This window comes from Crinia signifera, chromosome 1 (genome assembly GCF_055691185.1).
Source record: "Crinia signifera chromosome 1, ASM5569118v1, whole genome shotgun sequence".
Taxonomy (NCBI): domain Eukaryota; kingdom Metazoa; phylum Chordata; class Amphibia; order Anura; family Myobatrachidae; genus Crinia; species Crinia signifera.
The window spans coordinates 319,738,788-319,760,440 of NC_139217.1; the positions used below are offsets into that span (position 1 = coordinate 319,738,788).

The window sequence follows — 21,653 nt, forward strand, 5'->3', positions numbered from 1 at the left end:
CATTCAGGTTTAAATGTAAAAGCTATTACATCTCACAAACAGAACTGTTTGTTCAAGAAAATACATTGTATATTTTCCATCTGCATTTCCCAGCAATCACAACTTACACTCAGATCTGGCTGTTCCAGCAATCACATATCGCATGTATCTGTCCCTGCAATTGCTTTATATCTCACAATCAAATATGTCTGGATAATCAGTCAATCCACAAGGCAATCCCCCAAACTTCATATTGTGTATTCATATCATACCCAATCTAAACATGTGCAGTATGTTTCAAATACCAATACACAGCACCAACTATAACATATTCAATCCTATTATCAAAAACAGGTTGACATAAAATCTGCATTACGCTAGTAATGGGCACCACGGGCTAAATGTAATAGGGTGAGATTCCTGAAAAAAGCATGAGTTTTGCATTAACACACATTTCAGAATTTGCACATTAAATAGGCTATGAGAACATACAAACCTTCATGTAACAAGCTATTGATTTTCTGTGACTGCACTGGCTGTCAATCATTAGAAAGACTGATATTGATTGACAGTCAGGGCAGTCACAGCCAGTTAGAAGCCTGTTCCCATAGTAATGGGTGCTGATTGGTTGGGGGCTCTGCAAATTATGTACTGTAAACTATGTGGGTTCCATCATTTGCAGAGAGGAGCTATATGTGATTTAACTTTGTCCTAAACCATTTTAGAATAAAAACAGATTTGCCCAGTATTCTATTGAGAAGGAACTATGGGACCAGAGGTGAGGACTGCAGGTCTCAGTTTATTACTTAAACTCAGGCAGTGATCTTTCTGTTGGATCGCTGTCAAAGTTTTAGGAAATTCAAACTTTTGTACTTTAACAATTCACGCTATAAAAAATGAATATTGATATAACTGTTGAAGCAAAATAAAAGAAATACAACGTACCATTTAAATTAAACAAAAAAATCTTAACTGTAACAGTTTGTGTATGATTGGTAAATAAAATATATTCTTACCTGTCAATGATTCCACATAAATCTATTTGTAGATCACTAAAGTTGCCAAGCAAACTCTGCTGTACTGAAATCAGATCCACCAATTTAGAGCCAATATAAATTAATTTCATGCATCCAAAAAAACTGTCAACAGGTTTTATACATTCATGATCAGTGTTGTTGTTGGGACAACCTGAATAACATAAAATAATTTATTTTTAGTTAATTTTGATTTAAGTTTTAGTTCATTTTGATTTTTAATTCATTTTGATTTAGTTAATTTTGATTCTGCAAAGCGCAGAGCTATGCAAAGACATCCTCAAAGCCGTTCATCTGCTGGTAATACCAGCAGTTGAGCGACTTTCCCGATGATGCGGGAGCTTGCAGCAGCACTCACCGCTCATCGCTGGGCCATACACACTGGGTGGCTTTGAGCTGAAAGCCACTCAAACTTGCTGTTTTGAGCAGCTTTCAGCTCAACGTCACCCAGTCTGTCGGTACATAAGCAGGAGAAAAACTAGGAAATTTTGGCTAACCTTCCAAGAGATTTTGACTATCTAGTCAAAATCTCCTGTCAAAATCTCCTGTCACAATCTGCCAAAAAAAATCATGGTCAGAAAAAAATAGCGATTACATGTTGTACCTCCAAAATAGTAGTTTTCTGTAGATGACACTTGAAATGGTAAGCTCATATACAAGCTTGAGGATGCATCATTGTCTATTGTTAGACTCACACGATTTCTTTTTGCCACAAGAGAAATATAATGCCACTGTCCATTGTTCAATTTATACCCTGCAATATATATATAAAAAAATCAAACAATATCCCCACAATCAGAAATATGTTAGTATCCATAGTAAAGCAAATGCTAAACTACAATGCTAACCAAACATTGAAAATGTCCAAGTACAGTACACAGTATATCATATTTAATCAGTAATGTAGGGTTCCACTAAATGACAGATGGGATGTAAAAATGTAGCATACAATAATTTGAAATATTATACAAACTCGCACCCATAAGAAAAATATATTAAAAACATAGTTCAAAAACCTTCAGCTGTTTTGGCAGCCTCTGGGCACAAATATGAGGGTTCTCTCTATAAAAGTACACAGTGTTCAGAAAATATGCAGTAATCAGTGCACGCACAGTGAAGCCCCCTATGTCTTTTTAATTCCACAGCTGATGTGCCAAGACTTATTTGCATATGTGCCAGACAATTTACATGCACTGGCTATATTCGGTCACTGAAGAGGGGCAATCACACAAGATTGACATAATATAATGTATGTAATTTTACCCTAGTTATGCATAAGGGCTTGATGATTGCATATTGCTCCAGTACCTGTATTAATAGCATTAATATCTTGCATACCTGTAGCAGTGTCCAAATACATTTTTTTACGTTTGAAAAGGCTCATTTTAAGCGTTCCATCTTCCATATACAAAGCAAATTCAAATGGAGCAGAGCTAAGCCTAGTGGCAAATAAACTTCCTTTCTTGTTCCAGGTCCGGAAATGAAAAGAGATTGTTACCTCTTCTTGCAGTGGTAATCCAGGTAAGATCAAATAGCTGTTTGAATTTAGAAATGTGACTGGGACAATTGGGAGCTCTAGACAAGAAAATGAGACATTTCCCTAAATAAAAAAAAAAAAAAAAACAAATTAAAATGTATTGAATTATTTTTGCATTAATACATTTGAACAATTCTATTTACATATTTTTTATATTGTGCACATACAAACATGTAAATGATGAGCTTGTTTATTCTATTTTGAAATCATGTTATTCTATTTTGAAATGTCTGAACAGGTGCACATCTCTTCAATGCAAATTGCACAAGGCTAGAGACTTTGCATAGGATTTTTCTACAACATGTTGAAGCATTATAGAGCTTAAACTGTGTAACGTGGAGATACAAGTTTTATAGCAAACATTTTGGAATAAGCAACTCTGTAAAAGTAAATCTCCCAAACCAGATTCATATTACAATACTGTTGAAAGGGTCATTCAAAGACGGGCAATCTAGGTACAATACATTGGAAGCATATCTTTCTACACTTCTCTACATGTAAAGAGTCCAGCTGAGACGCGGGAAGGACTTACTATATTAAGGGCTCGTATACAGATAAACAGTACACCTTGAAAAAGTCCTCTGAGGAGGAAAAAAGTTGTTGGTGGTGGACTGTATATGGACTTCAAAGGAGACAGTGGACCCCGGTTCTGATACAGAGAAAGTGCCCAGCTGTATTGCCTGTGCGGGATATACTTCAAATACAATTGGAACTGGTGACTTCTCAGTTCCCACATGATCCGGTAATTCCCAGTCTCTGTTCTATTTGGATACCCATGCACTTTATTTTCAGTGCGGATTTGTTTTTAACTTTTAAAATAATTTTCAGCTGATGTTTTTATTGTATACTGCTATTAAATCATGTGTATGTGAATTACATACTTCACCATTGCATGTATTTATTCCTCCATATGTGCTGAGTGGATTTAAGAAAAATATCAGTGATACAAGATTCCAAGCGCCGGATAGGTGCCTTTCTAAATTTTTGTTCACTAGGTACAATACATGATTATTTAGAAAAGGTATGATCCTGTTCCATATCATATCTTTGCCCATGTAGCATGTAAAGACCTTTTTTAAAATATAGGCGTACATCAGGGGTGGGGAACCTTGTTATGCCAAGAGCCGTTTGTATGGAACAAAAATCCTTCGGGGGCCATATGTAAAAATTTCTCTTACAAATTGTCCTGCTGCAGCTCTCCCACGCACCCGCGTCTGCTGCTGGATAGGACTGACAGTCTCCGGCTGCTGTTGATTAAGAGGAATCTCATGATAATTACCAACCTCTTGCGAGAATTCCCCTGTACTTGACTCCCGGAAAAGCCTCTGGGTGGGCCACTTAGATCGGCTTCCCCTGGCATACACAGTATGTTTCTGCAAATGAGTCATGGTCATCAAAACATATGGGCTCACTGGACAGCAGCCATGGCCCTATTATTCTAGGGGCCCTTGAGCATTATTCACATGAAAGGATGGTTAGGGGCATCAGTCTTTTACTTTGCCCAGGGCCTACTATACAATACTGTTAAGAAAAGCCCTGAAATGAGCACCTCTTTAAAGTTTTCTGTATAATACAGTAAGCAATTTCTTAGAACCAGTATGACTTTAGCAACTAAGCTATGCGATTTGGTATCAAATGCGAGTTTATTGCCAAAATTGCATGTTTTTCTGATCTCAAAAATATAATGGTGCAACTTGCAATAAAACCAACTCGCATATAGATGTTTTCCTATTGAAAACGAGATCTCGGGCAATGTATTGCAATGTAATCTCAAAACCTTACCAAATATTGTAAAAACAATAGTCCTGGTTCAAATAGGTGAGTTTGACAGAAACACACACAGATCATTGAGATCTATGTATGTTTATATCGGAAAAAATTCACAAATAATTTACAAAGCTTTAAAAAAAAAAAGATGTGCAGTCTCGGCATCACACCACCAACTAGTCAGTCCTGGCCTAGGTACCCTGGGGACCACCCCCAAATAATTGGTCCTTCCCACAACGGCACCCAAGGGCCAAGGCTGAGGCCCAGGGCTTTTTCCATTCCCCAACCTTGGGCTGTGGGTGCTGCATTGATATTCCAAAAGGTACTTGTGTATTATGACGGCGCCCACGAAATCGGCTGAAAATCGGCCGAAAATCGGCCGAAAATCGCATGGAAAAATCGGATGCGATTTTGCGGCCGATTTTCGACCGATTTTTCACTTTTTCGGCCAATTTGCATGCTGTTCCATTATTGCACACCTTGCACACCCCCGATTTTCATCGTAGTGCATCGCATGAAATAAAGTGGCATGTGATGCATGCCATGCGATGCATGTGAAGCGATTCGATTTGTAATTGTACAATCACCCTGATGGGTGCTTACAATGTTAAATGCACCGCCATTGTTAACGCCACCCCCACTATCAATGCCAACCCGAAGCGTGGCGAGCGTAGCGAGCCCGCGAGGGGCAGTGGTACGCGTCCTCCGACCTTTTCATACCCCCACTATCCACGTCGGCGTGGAGTTGATTTTAGATAGTGTGGCGAGCGCAGCGAGCCACCGAGCCACCGAGCCCGAAGCGTGGCGAGCGCAGCGAGCCCCGCGAGGGGACGCGGAATACATGTAAAGTAATCCGCGTCCCCTCGCGGGGCTCGCTGCGCTCCGGGCTCGGTGGCTCGCTGCGCTCGCCACACTATCTAAAATCAACTCCACGCCGACGTGGATAGTGGGGGTATGAAAAGGTCAGAGGACGCGTACAGCCGCCCCTCGCGGGCTCGCTGCGCTCGCCACGCTTCGGGTTGGCGTTGATAGTGGGGGTGGCGTTAACAATGGGGGTGCATTTAACATTGCAAATCACATCGCATCGCATGCCACTTGCTGGCATGCGTTGCTATGCGATATTTAATTGTACAATCAGGGGCATTTTCCTGAAAATAACATCGCATACCATCGCATCGCATCGCAGATCAAATCGGCCAAAAATCGGCAGAAAATCGGCCGATAAATCAGATGCGATATCGGATGCGATTTGGATGAAATCGGGCGCCATTATAATACACAAGTACCTTCCAAAAAGTGTAAAAAAAAGAATGAATATTGTTTTTACATGTGAATCTACAGTATAATACTAACAATACTCCCCCATATTCTGGTACTTGGTGAACCATAAGTACCATCATGCAGGACATTAAATGGCCCAGTGGTACCTGTAGTTCCTTCTGTAAAACAAATATTACAATAAACACAGTACACACATACTATGAAAGTACAACTTTAATAAAGCATTTATGCACACTCTCATCCATATACTCACACATACAGTACTTCCCTACATGCCACATTGCCCTTCATTTTATCTTTTTCAGTAGTAATCCACATCATCTGTAAAAAAAAAAAAAATACTTACCTATTCCATTGTAGATTACGACCTCTTCCTTCCATGTAGGCATCCCAGGAGATAACAAAAGAAAAAATGCTAATCTGCTCCAGTCTGGACTGAGGAGCAGCATGTGTTTCCACTTTCCACATGCTACCCCATTGCGCAAATGACAGGTAACTGGGTGACTCCTACCAATGGGAATTCTCTGAGTCAATCAACCTAGAGCACCAGAGGACTAGTAACAATGATAACTATGATGGCTTCTCTCACAAGTGGTCTGGAGGTGGTCGGCTTGTGTATATATGGTCCAAAAACTTAAAGTTTGATGTTTGTAAGTGACATCCGATCATAGAAATTACAATAAGTAAATCCCCAAATCAGTCCTTGAATATTCAATATATGATACTCTATTGCTACTAAAAATACTATTGTTAATAATCTTGAAAAGTAGGACACTAAACATAAATATAGGTTATGATGATAAAGTAGGCTTTTGTGAATATAAGCTGTGAAACAAGATGAAAGAATAAAATTTATTTTATGCTTGTACAAGATAACTTTAAAAACTATACATCCAAAATGAGACTTAATTATAATAGTCAATAAAAGTAATTTATTATTACCTCAATGTAGATCTGAGGTTTGTATCTCCTGGCCAAGTCAATTATGTTCCCACCATTATAATAAAGATTTTCAAAGCATCCATGAAAGTTTTTCTTTAGCAACGATGCTGATTTTCCTTGTGATGCAATCCCTCCAAAGCTAAGCTTAGGAAGAAAAGAACAATCAATATAGCCATTAAGGCAATTCCAATAGTGTATTACAGAATGATACAATTATCTTCTTAATTGAGCATTTCATTATACCAACTTATTACAGGTATCTCTATTAACACTGTTACAGTATTTCTGCTTTTTTGATTTAATGATTTTTTTGTTAACTTTAGTGGTTTTTTTTTAACTATTTACTTTTTATTATTAATTTATGATAGATTTTTGCCTCATTCCCTAACTGTTTATTGCAGCTCTGGAACCAGTTCAAGATATCATTTTTAAACTAATTTTTATATAATAACAACTGAAGAATCCAAACAATTTCTGATTCAGGCTTACAAGTATATGAAACGGCCAACAGAATCATAATTCTGGTGGTCTGTAATGATACAATACAGTAGCAGAATGATAGCCTATACTGTATTTTGACATTTAAATACTGTATAAAATCTTTACCCGTACAAATCTACAGTATGCCTATATCTGAGTTATACACACACATCTTTCACATTCAGAACAAATTACATTGGGCAGGATACTGTATAATAGGCAGAAATAGACTGTATGGAATAGTTACATTTCCAAAAGATCAAGGATTAGTCTTATATCAACCCAATTTACTCATTGTGTTGATCTTTGAAGCTCCTTGGATCAATATACAGTATTCCACATATTGGGAAACACACAGAGGCTTGATGGAAAGATAACATCAGCTCTGTGAGAACATGATTCTAACATGGTAGTGTTTTATCTTTTGGGCTTCCCACTATATAAACCCTAGGCATTATTTAAATTAGCTTTGATGGGATGAAGATCCTGAAATATTAATCTTGTGTGCCAGTGGCATAAGTTCATCCCAGTTGTCCGGAGGCAAGATAAATATTGGTGCCCCCCCAACACTCACACACACACCATCTTATATAGATATATGTACTGTATGTTATGGATATTATGTTTAGAATAGAGTGTGACATCTATGGTCCTGTAAGGAGGAGGAGACAGCCACAGAAGCGATATTAATAGCTTTCAATTAACTGATTCAAACTCACAGGGGAGGAGAGGTGCCCCCTTGGGAGCAGGAGCCCGGTGGCAGATGCCTCCATTGCCTCCCAGAGTTCTGCCTCTGTTGTGTGCTCATTTATAAGCCTTTAATGGAAATCTGTAAGACTTAGCAAAGTCTTCTTTCCACAGACACTTTACTATGAGCACACTGAGCATGTTCATATCAGTTTATTAGAAACAAGACTCAATAGAATATAACAGAAAATACGTTGCAAATGTTATTTTTTGTGATAATTGGAAGATTTAACTGGGGGTTGTGGAAATGTCTACGCAGTCTATTAGATGTTGCTGTAATTATTATTATTATCATCATCATCATCCTTTATTTAAATGGCACCACAAGGGACCTGCTGTACCCAACTACAGGTATGTAAATCAATAATCGAACAAACAGGAAACAGTGACTCACAGTTAAAGACAATAAAGGACAAATACAAGTTACATGGCATACATACAAGTTACATGGCATACATAGTTACTCTTACATAAACCATCTTCGGTGGCACCAAATCCCACAGGATTTGGTGGCACCGAACATGGTTTAAGTAAGAGTAAGAAAAGCACATTACGGAAGCGGGTCATGATTGTGAGAGCTTACATTCTAAAGGGGAGGGGCCAACATACAGGTATAATACAGATGGGGTAGACAGTGAGAATGCAACAGAGGGTTAGGTTGAGATTTCACTGGGTTTGGTTATAAAGTGGGTCTTAAGAGCCGATTTTAAGTTTTGTAGAGAGGTGGAGAGTCCGAGAGGGAGAGGTAGAGAATTCCAGAGAAAGGAAACAGCATGTGCCAAATTTCGGAGCTAGGAGTTAACGTAATCATTAGGAAGGAGAGGCTGCGTGCATTAGTGGAGCAAAGTGGATGGGTGGGAATGTAACGGGAGATATGGTCTGAGATATAAATGGAAGAGAACTTGGTGAGGGCTTTGTAAGTGAATGTGAGAAGATAAAACTGGATTCTACAGTATATAGGAGGGGAAGCTAGTGAAGGGCTAGTAGTAGAAAGGTAGAAAAGTCAGCATAGTGCATTTGGGGAAGAAGATGAGCTAGGCTGCAGCAATATGGGGCTACAGTTTATTAGAGTGGACAGATGCATTTGTCAGGGATACCAGATAGAAGATTACAGTAGATCAGACTGGAGATGAACAGTAGGTGGATAGTTCTGTTGAGATGTCTATAGCAGAACACAAATGACAGTTATACCTTTACCTCTACAGGATATTTGTTAAATATGCTATCCCATGCTTAGCAAAGGGAATCTTACTCATTCTTCCTTATGCAAATATGCACAAAGGAGTGGTGTCACTATGATTGGCGTCACCCAGTACAGTAAATTGGGAAAGATGCGTGGCCTCACTACATGCACCATTTCATTACTCTGGGCCCCCAAAGACTCTCCTGACACTGCCAACTCCTCTTCAGTGCCTGAGATATTTAAACATTTGTTTAAATATATTAAAATATTTAATAGGCCAGTCAACTGCATCCAAGTCTTCCAATCTAGTCATTTTCTACACTGTCTCTCAGAAAACAAAGGGTACAGCTTTTTTCAAGGTGTACACTAATACAGCGAAATGCATCGGTGGAGAGGTGCATACTCCACTCCCCACTACACCTGGATGCCTTGATCCCATTATTGATCGACCAACCAATACCATCTACAATTGGAACTCCACTGCAGATGTTATTCCATCATACCAGCCATCAACATCTACAGTCCTAAATACAGTACCAACTGGCTAAGGAGAAGACAGCTATATCCAGCCTGCTGCAACCAGGAAATGCGACCTCGCCAGCAATACCGGTATAATTACATCAATATCCAAATAGCTATTTGGAGGAACCCATTACAATTGGGACATTATACAAGACCTGTACAGGACACAATCTAACCAGAGGCAACGGGTGACTATAACAATCTGAATATGCACCTCTAATAATTTGGATTTTATCCTCATTTACTATTATTATTATATTTTTCTTTTAAATTCTTCATATTATATCAGCATAACATATCTATGTATTCTCATTATTGTTATGTTTTTTTCATTAAAATTAAGTATATATATTTTTTACAATTTCAACTTTTTTTCCTGTTGCTGAAGTACTTGGCAATAGTCTTTTTTGTATAGACAAACAATTTGAATTGGTTATTACTCAAATAATGTACTGTTGCTTAATTTAGCTAGTCAGCCTACGGCCAATAATAATTAACAATATTTTGGGCTGTGTAGAGGTCATACATGATGTCATTGAGGTTAAAGGTACTATAAGAACAAAAATGAAACCAAATTAAAGTACATGATTTAGCTGTATTTAGCATTTTTTTTAAATAAATCCAGATACAAAACAATTTTTATCAAAACCGGAAAACTGAAAAAAATAAAGTGGGTGTTTTTTTTTTCAAGACCAATGACAAAGCTTCTTACATATGGTGATCCATTAACATCACCAATACCTGTATATGCACTAAATCAATACCATATCACACAGCCCCCACCTCATTCTTTGGGTATGGCTCATAGGGTCATCAAGAGGAAGGTCAACGAGCATTAGGTCGACCACTGAAGGTCGACATGCATCAGGGGTGACATATCTGAAGGTCAACATTGGGGTTAGGTCAACAGGGTCTTTAGGTCGACACAAGCATTAGGTTGACATGAGCAAGTTTGACAGTCAAAATTTAAAAATAAAAAACATTTTTTTGTGACTGATTATTTGGGGGAATAAACTAAGATATGAGTTATAGTTCACATGGGATGTTGCTGTGGGCAACCAATCAGATACTATATTATCACCTAGAAGGTGCTAAAAGTAGATTTTGATTGGTTGCCCATAGCAACATCCCATGTGAAATAGATCTTGCATCTTAGTAAATTTCCCCCTTTGATCATTGAATCACCTTTATATATGTGTAACCATTATCTTTATGCACATAAAAAAAGTTCAATATTTTGAGTTCAGTGTGCAAACTCACTTGGCCCTAACAGATAATTTGTGCATAATGCATAATGCAGTACAATGAGTCTGAGCTGCGGTTCTAACATTGTGTTTGGGCCTATTACTGAAACTTTTTGGGGTGGGAGCAATGCTAGGCAGAAACCATTCATAGGTTGGTTACAGACAACTATAGAAAACTGCACACCTGCAATATATTCTAAAAATAATATTTTATCATCTGTCATCTTAATAAATATGGTTAATGTGCAGTTGAGCTTTGGTAAGATACTATCTGTAATTAATAGGCTAACATAAAAATATTAACAGTGTGTATAAACATAGCTGATATAGTATAGTACAGTATACAGTACATTTAGTTTATGGCAACAGTGAAATTCTATTATCTTTCGTAGAATATGTGACACTATTTGATTACTTGAGAGCCCCCTTTTTTCTTTCCATTGTTATGAAACTTAGTTGAGCCATCTATTGCTTTCTGTGCATTCACTTGTAAATGCCAGGAGTGTACTGTACATATAACCCCACTGAATGACATTTACAGATTGTTTTCAACATGGTTTATGTGTTGATGTGGAATTTATATAGTTCAAATCATTTTATGAAGCTTATCTATATTACATTATACAATTTAGCATGACTGAGTCTCTCATTCATATTTAATATACACAAAATACACACCTCATAATCAATGTCCAGATAAGAGATGTCTCCCTTCATAAAGAAATTATGCACATGTCTGTCAACAGTGAAATTTACTTGTCTGCCAAAACGTTCTATAACAGTTGAATGCCATTGCTGGTCATCTAACAAACTTCCCAAAGAGACATTAACATGAGGTTTAGCGGTAAGGAATTGTAGATTTCCTTAAAGAGAAACAGAGACAAACACAGCAACAATAAAACATTAGCATAGCATTTTATAATTATAACACACACACACACACACACACACACACATATACTGTATGTATATGTATATATCCCACAAAATTGACCTTATCCTATGCTAAATGATGTAAAAATACAAAGAGCTGCTAACTGTAACATGGCAGTTAGGTGCTGATTGGCTGGTTGTTTATGACTCGCCACTTTATCACTTTTTGAAGCTTGGAGCATCTGGCCCACTGAGAGAACACAAAATGATTTTTGGGAGGATAACACTAAGTTTTTGAACCAATAACAAACTTTGGGGCAGATGTATTAATGTGCCCATAACAATTGTAAAATAATGGGTCCTGCTTCTCCTGCATAACAGGGAGAAGCAGGCACCCGTTACAGCCTAATGTATTAACCTCCCCCTTGCTGACAAGGAGAGCTATTATGTCCTGTGTCCACGGCTCTCCTTATCGGAGGCCCCAGCAGCACTGCGCATGCACATTTTAAAAAACCCTTCTCTCCAAACTGGCCGGCTCACTGGGCATGCATGAGATCTTGCTATTGTTGCGAGATCTCAATCACAGCCCGAAACCAGCAGCAGGGCTAGCATTGTCCCTGCTGTGGGAATAGGACAACGCGAGCCCTGGGCTGGCAAAGTGGCTATGGTGGGTAATGGGCAATGTATGCCTAGGAGGCTAGACATACATCGCCCGAGCTGTAAATGGCTGGGGGGATTAAAAGGGACAGCCAGGCTGAGCATTAATCTGCAAGCTCTTCCTAGCACACATTAGGTGCACTGATAATACATTAAAATGTTATCCCCCCAGTTAACCATATAACTGGGGGGATATAAGGCTGATTAATACATCTGCTACTTTATTTGAAAGGGGAGGTTTATGGGATCATGTGGAGTCTTTTCTGAGATTACAGATTCGGGATACAATGAAGTCTGAGTTCAGTGGCCATGCAGGAAGTCAGCCTAATGGCAGCAGAAAGTCCTTCAAATTAAGTGTCCAAATATAGGAATTAGTACCTGGGGGCCAATAAATAGGCCATCACACCAAAAAATAATACACCCAAGGAAAAAAAAGGTCGAAGACAACCTATAAAACTCAATTTCTCATACATTACTACCAAGTTATGCTTAAATAATATTGTATTAGGTGCTCAAAGGTTCCCACTTCAGGCTAATCTTGCCAAACTCATATCTAACCTGATCAACTGGATACAATCTCATGACAGTGTGTACTTCTGTGGTAAACCATACAGAATTTTTAAGCTACTAAGATACTTTCATTTTACTAAGAGACTTCATCAGTGGATAACCATGTAAGGTTGTACAATACATCCTACTTCAACTCTGCATTTACACAATAGATAAAGATAAATTGATGTATCATTAGCCAATGAGCATTCAGACTGAACAGACAATGAACTAAAAGTGGCATCCATCAAACCAACTTACTAGATGGATGCTTCCTATATTTCCCTGTGATAAACAACATATATTTTCTTTTGGTGCGATGGTCTATTTATAGGACATAAATACAAAGTGAAGGACATCAGGGTAGGTCCAGCTGAAGGCAACTCCCTATATTGTGCATTAACTATGGAGCTGTGTTCAGTTGGTCCACCTTGTGGTGCTTCACATTGAATTGAGTATACTGTACTGTTTTCCAAAATGTACTTTTAACTGCATTAAATTTACAGTGGATTTTATTTTACTTTGGTTAGTTTATTGAGTGTGTTTTCAGAATAACATTTTCTGTGCAGATTCTTTGCACTATTGCCTGGTCAACCAAGGATGTGTCTTAGTGTGAAAGGGTTCCCACAAAACCTTATGTTCAAGTGAACCAGGAATCCAGCCCAGGCAGCAAATTGAGTTAGACCCCCAGAATGACCCAATTCTGGGCAGAATGAATGGGTAGAAATGTATGGAGAGCTAGCTCAATGGAGCTTAGAGATGATGTCATCTCCAAGCACCAGCAGAGAAGTGTAACATGGATTTATATCTGCGTTCAGGGACCTATGCTGGACTCAGGATTTTAATATGAAAAGGTACAACTGTTGAATGAAAACTTTACCTAGATGAATAATTAAGCAAAGCCTTCCTTTTATTAGTTCCAGTGCGATATGATCTCCATTCTGTCCTTCTCCATAAAGCAAAACACCATCACTTTGCATAGTCTTAAACTTAACAGAAATCACATCTTTTGTTGTACTCATAGACTTTTGATGAAAACGGTATAATATGGAGCTTTTACCATCAAGATAAATGATGTCTGATCCTATAAAAAGAAATATAGCAAAATAAATGTTAGTGTTAATGAGATAAACATACAGGTCTGATTAAAGGATCAATGTTTCAAGCAGTGAAAATGGTGGACAAGTGAAGAAGCGCAGAAGCATTTATCAAATATATTCTATAAAATAAAATACAGATGATTATTGGTTGTTATAGACAACTTCTCCACTGGTCCACTTATCCACTCTTTTTTTCAGCTTGATGCATCAACCCCTCAGTAAAATACATGCATAAAACAAAAGTTACTTCTAATTGAGAAAACCATTAATGACTTAGGGGTAGATTTACTAGGAACACATTTTTACGAATGAGGCAATCCCCATTTCTGAAATTTCCCAAACACAAAAATCATCAGAGTTTGCTCAATTATGAATGAAGATCACAGCAGAACACACATGTAGGAATGAATGACCATCAGCAAAACTCAGCAGGACTTTCCAAAGGCACTTATGACAACACTGGAATTTACTATAATTCTTATCAACAAGCTAAGATATGACTTACGCTGAAAATGCACTTCTCAAATATAACTGTAATTGTAAAATGTGAAAGAAAGACTTAATACAATAAAACAAATGGTGTGGGGTCCGCCGTAATAAACTGTAATAAACTGGCTCTCATTACATTCTGGCCTATACAGTATCTCTTTTCCTCTGTATTTTAGGAACCAGCACTGGATCAAGAAACCTGGGGCTGGTTATGCTTACAAGTGGCACCCCAACTTTCTTTTTATTTTATTTTAACTCTAACTTTCACATTTTACACACACAGAAGCATGCATGGATCAGATCCGTGCATCCTTCATATTCGGTAGTGTTTGGCAGCAAAGCATGAATGAACTCATCATCGGAAAACACAAAACCTGAGAACATGGCTGCTTATAAATGAACAGAATTTATTTCAAAACATGTGTACCCTTCCTGATCCCCTCCTCTTTCTTTGACTTCTTTGTATTCCAATTTTTTTATAATGCCAATAAAAGTGTGAAAAAATTCAATGCAAAATAAATGTTTGAGCAATAAATAACTTATCAATTTTGTATATAATTTTCCTTTATGTTTGAAAAAGGGTTCATTTGATCATCTTTTTTCTAAATAGGTTTAATTCTAAATTGTTTTTATTTTCTTGACATTATTTACAAACATTTGTAACTTCTGAAGACGCAGCATTCCTGTTTATGCAGTGCTGTATATTTTTACTTACGACAGTATAGTCATATAATTTCTGAGAATATGCTCCAACAACGCTTATGTTTTAGAGGTGAATTGAATATACTATTTCCATGATGCATAGGTTTTGGTCGATTCTGGAATTATTTAATAAATTATGGATTAAAATGAATTGTTTAAAAAAATATTTTTGCATGTTTTTGCAATGCATAATTTCAAAATTACTTTATCAACTCATATATATTTGTTAAATAGGTCTTCCACAATCAACTCAAAAAAAAAGCAAGGAAGTAAGTAGGGGCTAACTGTTTAGTATTTTCAAATGCTTGATTGATGAAAATGAAAGCAATTAAAGCTTATTTATATTTGAAAGATAAGTTTTGCTGATTGCAAACTCTTTCGTGCTCAGACATATTGCACATGCTACTACCAGAATAAGTTCCCATAAAGGAAAATTCTACAAATTATTTACAGAACATTACTATGATTTCCGGATTGATCACCACCAACATTAGGCGATAAACTGATGAGTAAAACGACGTACACACTGGGTAATATATCACTGACCAATATTGTGAATGATATCGGTCAGTGTGTAAGGTCAATATTGTTCTCCTGCAGCACTACCGATATAGTTAATTATATCAGCGGCCATGGGAGTCGCCCAGTATGTAACCAGCATTAGGATCAAAAAATGCATTCTCAAATAAGCTTGCTATTATTATATACTCGATAAATGCATTAAAATATGCATTTATCGAGTATATAATAAAAGCAAGCTTATTTGAGAATATATTTATATATTACTTTTTGAAACACTAAATCATGGAGCACCTGTCATTATGTTTATTTTATAGTACTTTACAGTAATCATAGGGCATCTTTCATTATGTTTATTTTATAGCTTTTGACAGTAATCATAGGGCAACTGTCATGTTTATATGTTCAAGTATTGGAATGCACTCAAAGAGATGTATCTTGATTTGTGTTTAAGTGGGTTTCTATATGACTGCTTGTACAACAAAGCAAATGATAAACCAGAAAGAGAGATAAAAATAAAAACAACCTAGAAGTATTTCCCCTATTTATACAGTATACTGTGTATATACTGTAGGTTTATTTTAGAAGCTACACATTAAAGCTACAAATTCTATGTAAATCTTTTCTCAATTGTTAAAAGAATATGTAATAGGAAATTGTAGCAAAATATAAAGATTATGTTAGATAAACAGAATGGCATTGGTAAGTAAGGTAATTCCCTTATCTAAAACATCAACTGCATGATGGAATGTCAAGCTGGGATTAAACCAAGAACCACTCACCTTATAAAATCTTAAAATTGATCTGTTAATAACATATCTTATCCAGACATTATCTTTTATAGTCTTTTCAAAATAAAATGTTGACATTTATTTTATTTTAAGAATATTGACCGTTTTTTTTTGCACTTTAAAAAGGATATATTCAAATTTTCTTAGTCTATTTAAAATAATATACATTTCATATCACATCATGAAAAAGCAAGGTATGTAAACAAAATAAAGGTGGAGTATCCCTTATCCAAAATGCTCTGGACCACAAGAATTTTGGATAGCGGATTATTCCGTATTTCAGAATATTTTTATATTTCTATGATGTATCTTGAGGTATCTTGCATTTATGTAGTATAAACACATCAAACACATGAAATACACATACAGGTTGAGTATCCGGTATCCGAGTATCCGTTATCCGAATTATTCCGAAAACCATACATTCCAGAAAGTGAAAAAAAAATATTATTTTTGCTAAAAACTCACTGGGGACATTTGTAACAGCATCACTGGGGACATGATATGTAACTGGCACTATATATGTGCAAGAAAATGATTGCTTGGCATTCAAAATCAATATCTGAGATAGTACACAAATTTTGTTTCATGTTTTGAAACCTTGTTTTTTGAACAAATAAAATATATTTGTGTGTATTTTATGTGGTAATAAAATATATTTGTGTGTATTTTATGTGTTTATACAGCATACATGCAAGATACTTCAAAATACATAATTGAAATATTAAAATATTCCGAAATACGGAATAATCCGTTATCCAAAATTCTCCTGGTCCCGAGCATTTTGGATACGGGATACTCAACCTGTAATTATATTTCATTTGTGCATGAAACAAGGTTTCAAAACATGAAACAAAATTTGGCAAAAGCGATAATTTTCTCGCACATATTTAGTGCCAGTTACATATCATGTGCTCAGTAGTGCCAGTTCCAGATGTCCCCAGTAGTGCTTTTAGCAAAAAAAAATTAAATTCTGGAAACTATGGATAAGGGATATTTGGATAAACAATACTTAACCTGTAGAAACCTGGCACTGTTTGATACAAAAACAAAATCACATTAAACTAATTATTAAGAAAAACAATAGGAGATTAATTCAGAAGAATGATATATTGTGATTTCCCAGGGATTTCCCACTGTAATAACCCTTGTGTGAACTTATCCTATATTAAAAGACCTCATTACAGCTCACCCAACAAAAAGGGCTCATTACAGCCCACCCAGACTCATTAACCTTAGTTGAATGTGCTTGATTCTGGTGCATATCAAGTCCAAGATATCCCAGATACACTCTGGAAATGGGCCTTCAGTTCAATTCTGCATAATCCCTAAGGCCATTACAGATGAAACGTTGCTTTACATTTTGGTCAATACTGCAATTAATCATGGAGTATCTGCACCAGCCTAGAAAACCTGTAAAGAAAACCTTTTGGCTAAGGATCAATAAATTAGAAATCACAAACATGGTAATATTATTACTCTGCAAAAAATTGTACATAATTCTCTCTAGAAAATAGGAAAATATTTATTACAATATGTGTTTGTGTTTAATATACACATGGAGCCACGCTAATTGTTGCTGATGATTCAGTAGCTGCCGGGATCTGGTGGCTGGTGCACCAGCAATTGTGTACACTTAAGCGTCTCACATGCTTGTGCATCCATAGCCGGAAATGGGGCACATGCGTGTCTCCGGTGCACGTGTGTCACATACCATGGTGTGGGGCAGCGATTATCGCGCCAAGAGCCGCTCAGATGACAGAGGCTCCATCTGTATGAAAAACTATTACTATATCAAGTAAAGTACCATCATACTCATGTAAATTAGTCATTGTAACACCTCACTTAAATGGAAATGTTTGTGTTTTCTAATCAGTGTTAGATTGATGCATGAAGTGACCACCGTGGGAATGCAATGGTATGGGCCTATGTTTAGGGTTGTGATTGGTCTCCAGAGGGGGGTGTGGCCATCTACCACACATATTTTTTATCACTGTGGATTATCTGGGAATTTCTTTCACCTGCCTGGCAAATCAAAATCCCTGATAAGCACTGGGTTTTCAGGGCTAAAATTCTTCAGATTTTATTGCCTGATTACTATTTGCTGATAATTGTATACAGGTTGAGTATCCCGTATCCGAATATCCGTTATCCAAATTATTCCGAAAACCATACATTCCAGAAAGTAAAAAAAAAAATTCCTAAAAACTCACTGGGGACATCTGTAACAGCACTACTGAGGACATGATATGTAACTGGCACTATATATGTACAAGAAAATGATTGCTTGGCATTCAAATTCAATATCTGAGATAGTACACACATTTTGTTTCATGTTTTGAAACCTTGTTTTTTGAACAAATAAAATATATTTGTGTGTATTTTATGTGCTTGATGTGTTTATACAGCAGAAATGCAAGATACTTCAAAATATATCCTTGAAATATTAAAATATTCCGAAATACGGAATAATCCGTTATCCAAAATTTTGGATACGGGATACTCAACCTGTACCACTATAATTTAGCAAATTATTCTTCCTGATTTATTTTGTGGAAGTGCAGTTTTGTTCCATAAACCCACTGAAAATAAACAACATTGACAAAATCTTTGCAAATATCATAATTGATATGTATTACAAATGAAAAAACAATTGACAAAAGCTTTAAAATGTCTCATGCAAAGTTTGATTTTTTGTGTAATACCTACATAATGGCAAAAACAGAAATGATAGTACTTACTGTATGTACATCCATACACTTCTACTCTCATTCCAATCCTGCCTTTCACGTTCCAATCCAATGGGTTAAAGCGCAGGTATCTTGCTCTTATGTGGTTCTGAAGCTTGTAGTGAACAACACTGTCAGCATTTGTATTTCCTATAAATGCCTAATATAGAAAGATGGATATGTTATTAACAGATTGTTTGTTTGTCCATGCATATTTCTCTCAGTTCGCAAAGGTCATTAAAAAAATCACAATAAATCTTCTAAACCCTTTAACTTTCAATGTCAGTTACCAACACACGCAATTATGAATGAGAAGATGTATAATTCCCTCATGTACAATTCAGTTTGCTAGTTTAACAATTTATATGGAGGGAGCTTTTTGCGCCATAGAGGGAAGCTGCTGTTCATTTAAATTCTTTTTCAATTCATAATTATTTAGACATCCCGTCTACTACCCTGAACAACTTCTAATTTTTAAGCCAATTCCTTTAAAATATAATTATCATAATTTGTAAAATGGAGAATATACAAAGTCTTATAGAGGGACCATTACATGTTCAAAGCTTTGTGCTACAAAAGCATAACTTCAACGTCTATCCTGTCATTACCCTTCCACTGCCAGTACTACAGATTGATACCTCTGAAGACCATTCTGTAAATATAATAATCTTTAAGTAGGCAATTAATATTGTACATAATTAATGACTGACCCAATCTTAAGAGAGAAAATTGAGCTTTTCGGTTAGCTGGGGTGGATTTTAAATGATTTATAGAATAGGACAGCTGTTCAGGACTCCAAACTGTCAATGCTGTTCCTCATAAACTAGTGCAGACACCTCAATTTTGGACAATGTTGCTTAGCCCTAGTTACAGTTCTGGTGGTGCAGAGCTATAAAATCTGAATGCTTCTAGTTCTAGACCAATCATTGTCCAATACTGTCTCCAGACAGCAAACAAAACACATGCAGTAGATGCATCATATATTTACATGGGATCGGTATGAAATCTCGGCGATCGGAATCCCTGCGGTCAAAATCCTGACGCCGGAATCCCGACCACCGAAATCCCGACAAGGGGGTATAGGGATCGCCCCCCCTTGCGGGCTTGCTGCGCTCGCCACAATTTATTGTCCCTCTATGGATGTCGTGGACACCCATAGAGGGACAAAGTGATTACGGGGGTCGGGATTCTGACCGCCGATATACTTACTGCATCCCATTTACATAGTAAATACAACATCAGAGTGGCTTTTTAGCTTCACCACAACCTTTCATAATGTTTGCAGCTCACCTTCAGAACAACCAGTACGGACTTGAAACACTGCTCAACAAGTTATCAAAAATACAGCAGAACACAGCTGCAATGGCAGTATAAGTAACTATTTGAGAGGGCAACAACCATTGCTCATGCAGATGTGTTTACTAAGGTCTTTATATGCCCCTGCCTGGGACACTTTAGATGCTAATTAATAATTGCTTGATGCACTTAGGAGTATGAATTGCAGAATAAATATCCCATGTGTGGAAACCGCACTCATTGAATTAGTATGTAAAGCAGGTTCCAGTCAATCATCATAGAAACAAAAGTACTTGCTGCTACTATCCCATCAGGGAACAGAGTAGGTGGGCCAGCACACCAAATGTAAGTAATTATTAATTTTAATCAAAGCTCAGTCAATAATCAGATAAAGACTAGTTACCCATCCATCAACAGGGTATTTTTTTTTTTTTTTTTAAAGGAGAAAACTCAGACAGCCAATCTAGTATCTATCTATCTGATGCATATAACTATGCAAATGAGAAACCTACACTAAACTTCATATGTGAGCTCTTCCACATTTTCACAAACAGAATCTATAACTATTGTATTTTTTCAGGGTGTTTGGGAACTGATTTACACCACTACCTAGGCTTCTCAGATGGATTTCTTTGCAGTGTTCTATTTTATAAAAAGTCAACTGGTATGTTGGCATGTTTTCTTAGGAGGACCTACCAGTCATCCTAAGAAAAGACTCTCACCATTACTATCCATTTTGAATGCAGCTGCAAGGCTGATCTTCCTAGCTAGATGTTCAACAACTGCTCTGTCAGTCCCTCCGCTGGCTACCTATTCAATATAAAATACAGGTTGAGTATCCCGTATCCAAAATGCTCGGGACCAGGAGAATTTTGGATAACGGATTATTCCGTATTTCGGAATATTTTAATATTTCAATGATGTATTTTGAAGTATCTTGCATGTATGCTGTATAAACACATAATATACACACAAATATATTTTATTACCACATAAAATACACACAAATATATTTTAATTGTTCAAAAAACAAGGTTTCAAAACGTGAAACAAAATGTGTGTACTATCTCAGCACTGAATTTGAATGCCAAGCAATCATTGTCTTGCACATATATAGTGCCAGTTACATATCATGTCCCCAGTGATGCTGTTACAAATGTCCCCAGTGAGTTTGTAGCAAAAAAAAAATTTTTTTTTCACTTTCTGGAATGTCCGTATTTCGGAATAATTCG

The 21,653-nt window shown here is 36.8% G+C and overlaps 1 protein-coding gene across 2 annotated transcripts in view; it reads right to left on the reverse strand.

Annotated features, from left to right (window-relative positions):
* Window positions 1-21,653, reverse strand: part of CNTNAP4 (contactin associated protein family member 4) — a 292,850-nt gene that overhangs the window by 105,208 nt on the left and 165,989 nt on the right. Inside the window, exons 4-10 of one of the 2 annotated variants that reach the window (XM_083187307.1) lie at window positions 19,138-19,285; window positions 13,676-13,879; window positions 11,395-11,579; window positions 6,541-6,684; window positions 2,352-2,613; window positions 1,618-1,767; window positions 996-1,167 (exon numbers count right to left, since the gene is read on the reverse strand). In XM_083187307.1, the coding sequence (XP_083043433.1) occupies window positions 996-1,167; window positions 1,618-1,767; window positions 2,352-2,613; window positions 6,541-6,684; window positions 11,395-11,579; window positions 13,676-13,879; window positions 19,138-19,285 (1,265 nt within the window). Of the gene's footprint in view, window positions 1-995; window positions 1,168-1,617; window positions 1,768-2,351; window positions 2,614-6,540; window positions 6,685-11,394; window positions 11,580-13,675; window positions 13,880-19,137; window positions 19,286-21,653 lie in introns of those variants that run through there. The other variant, XM_083187316.1, reaches the window with a different exon arrangement.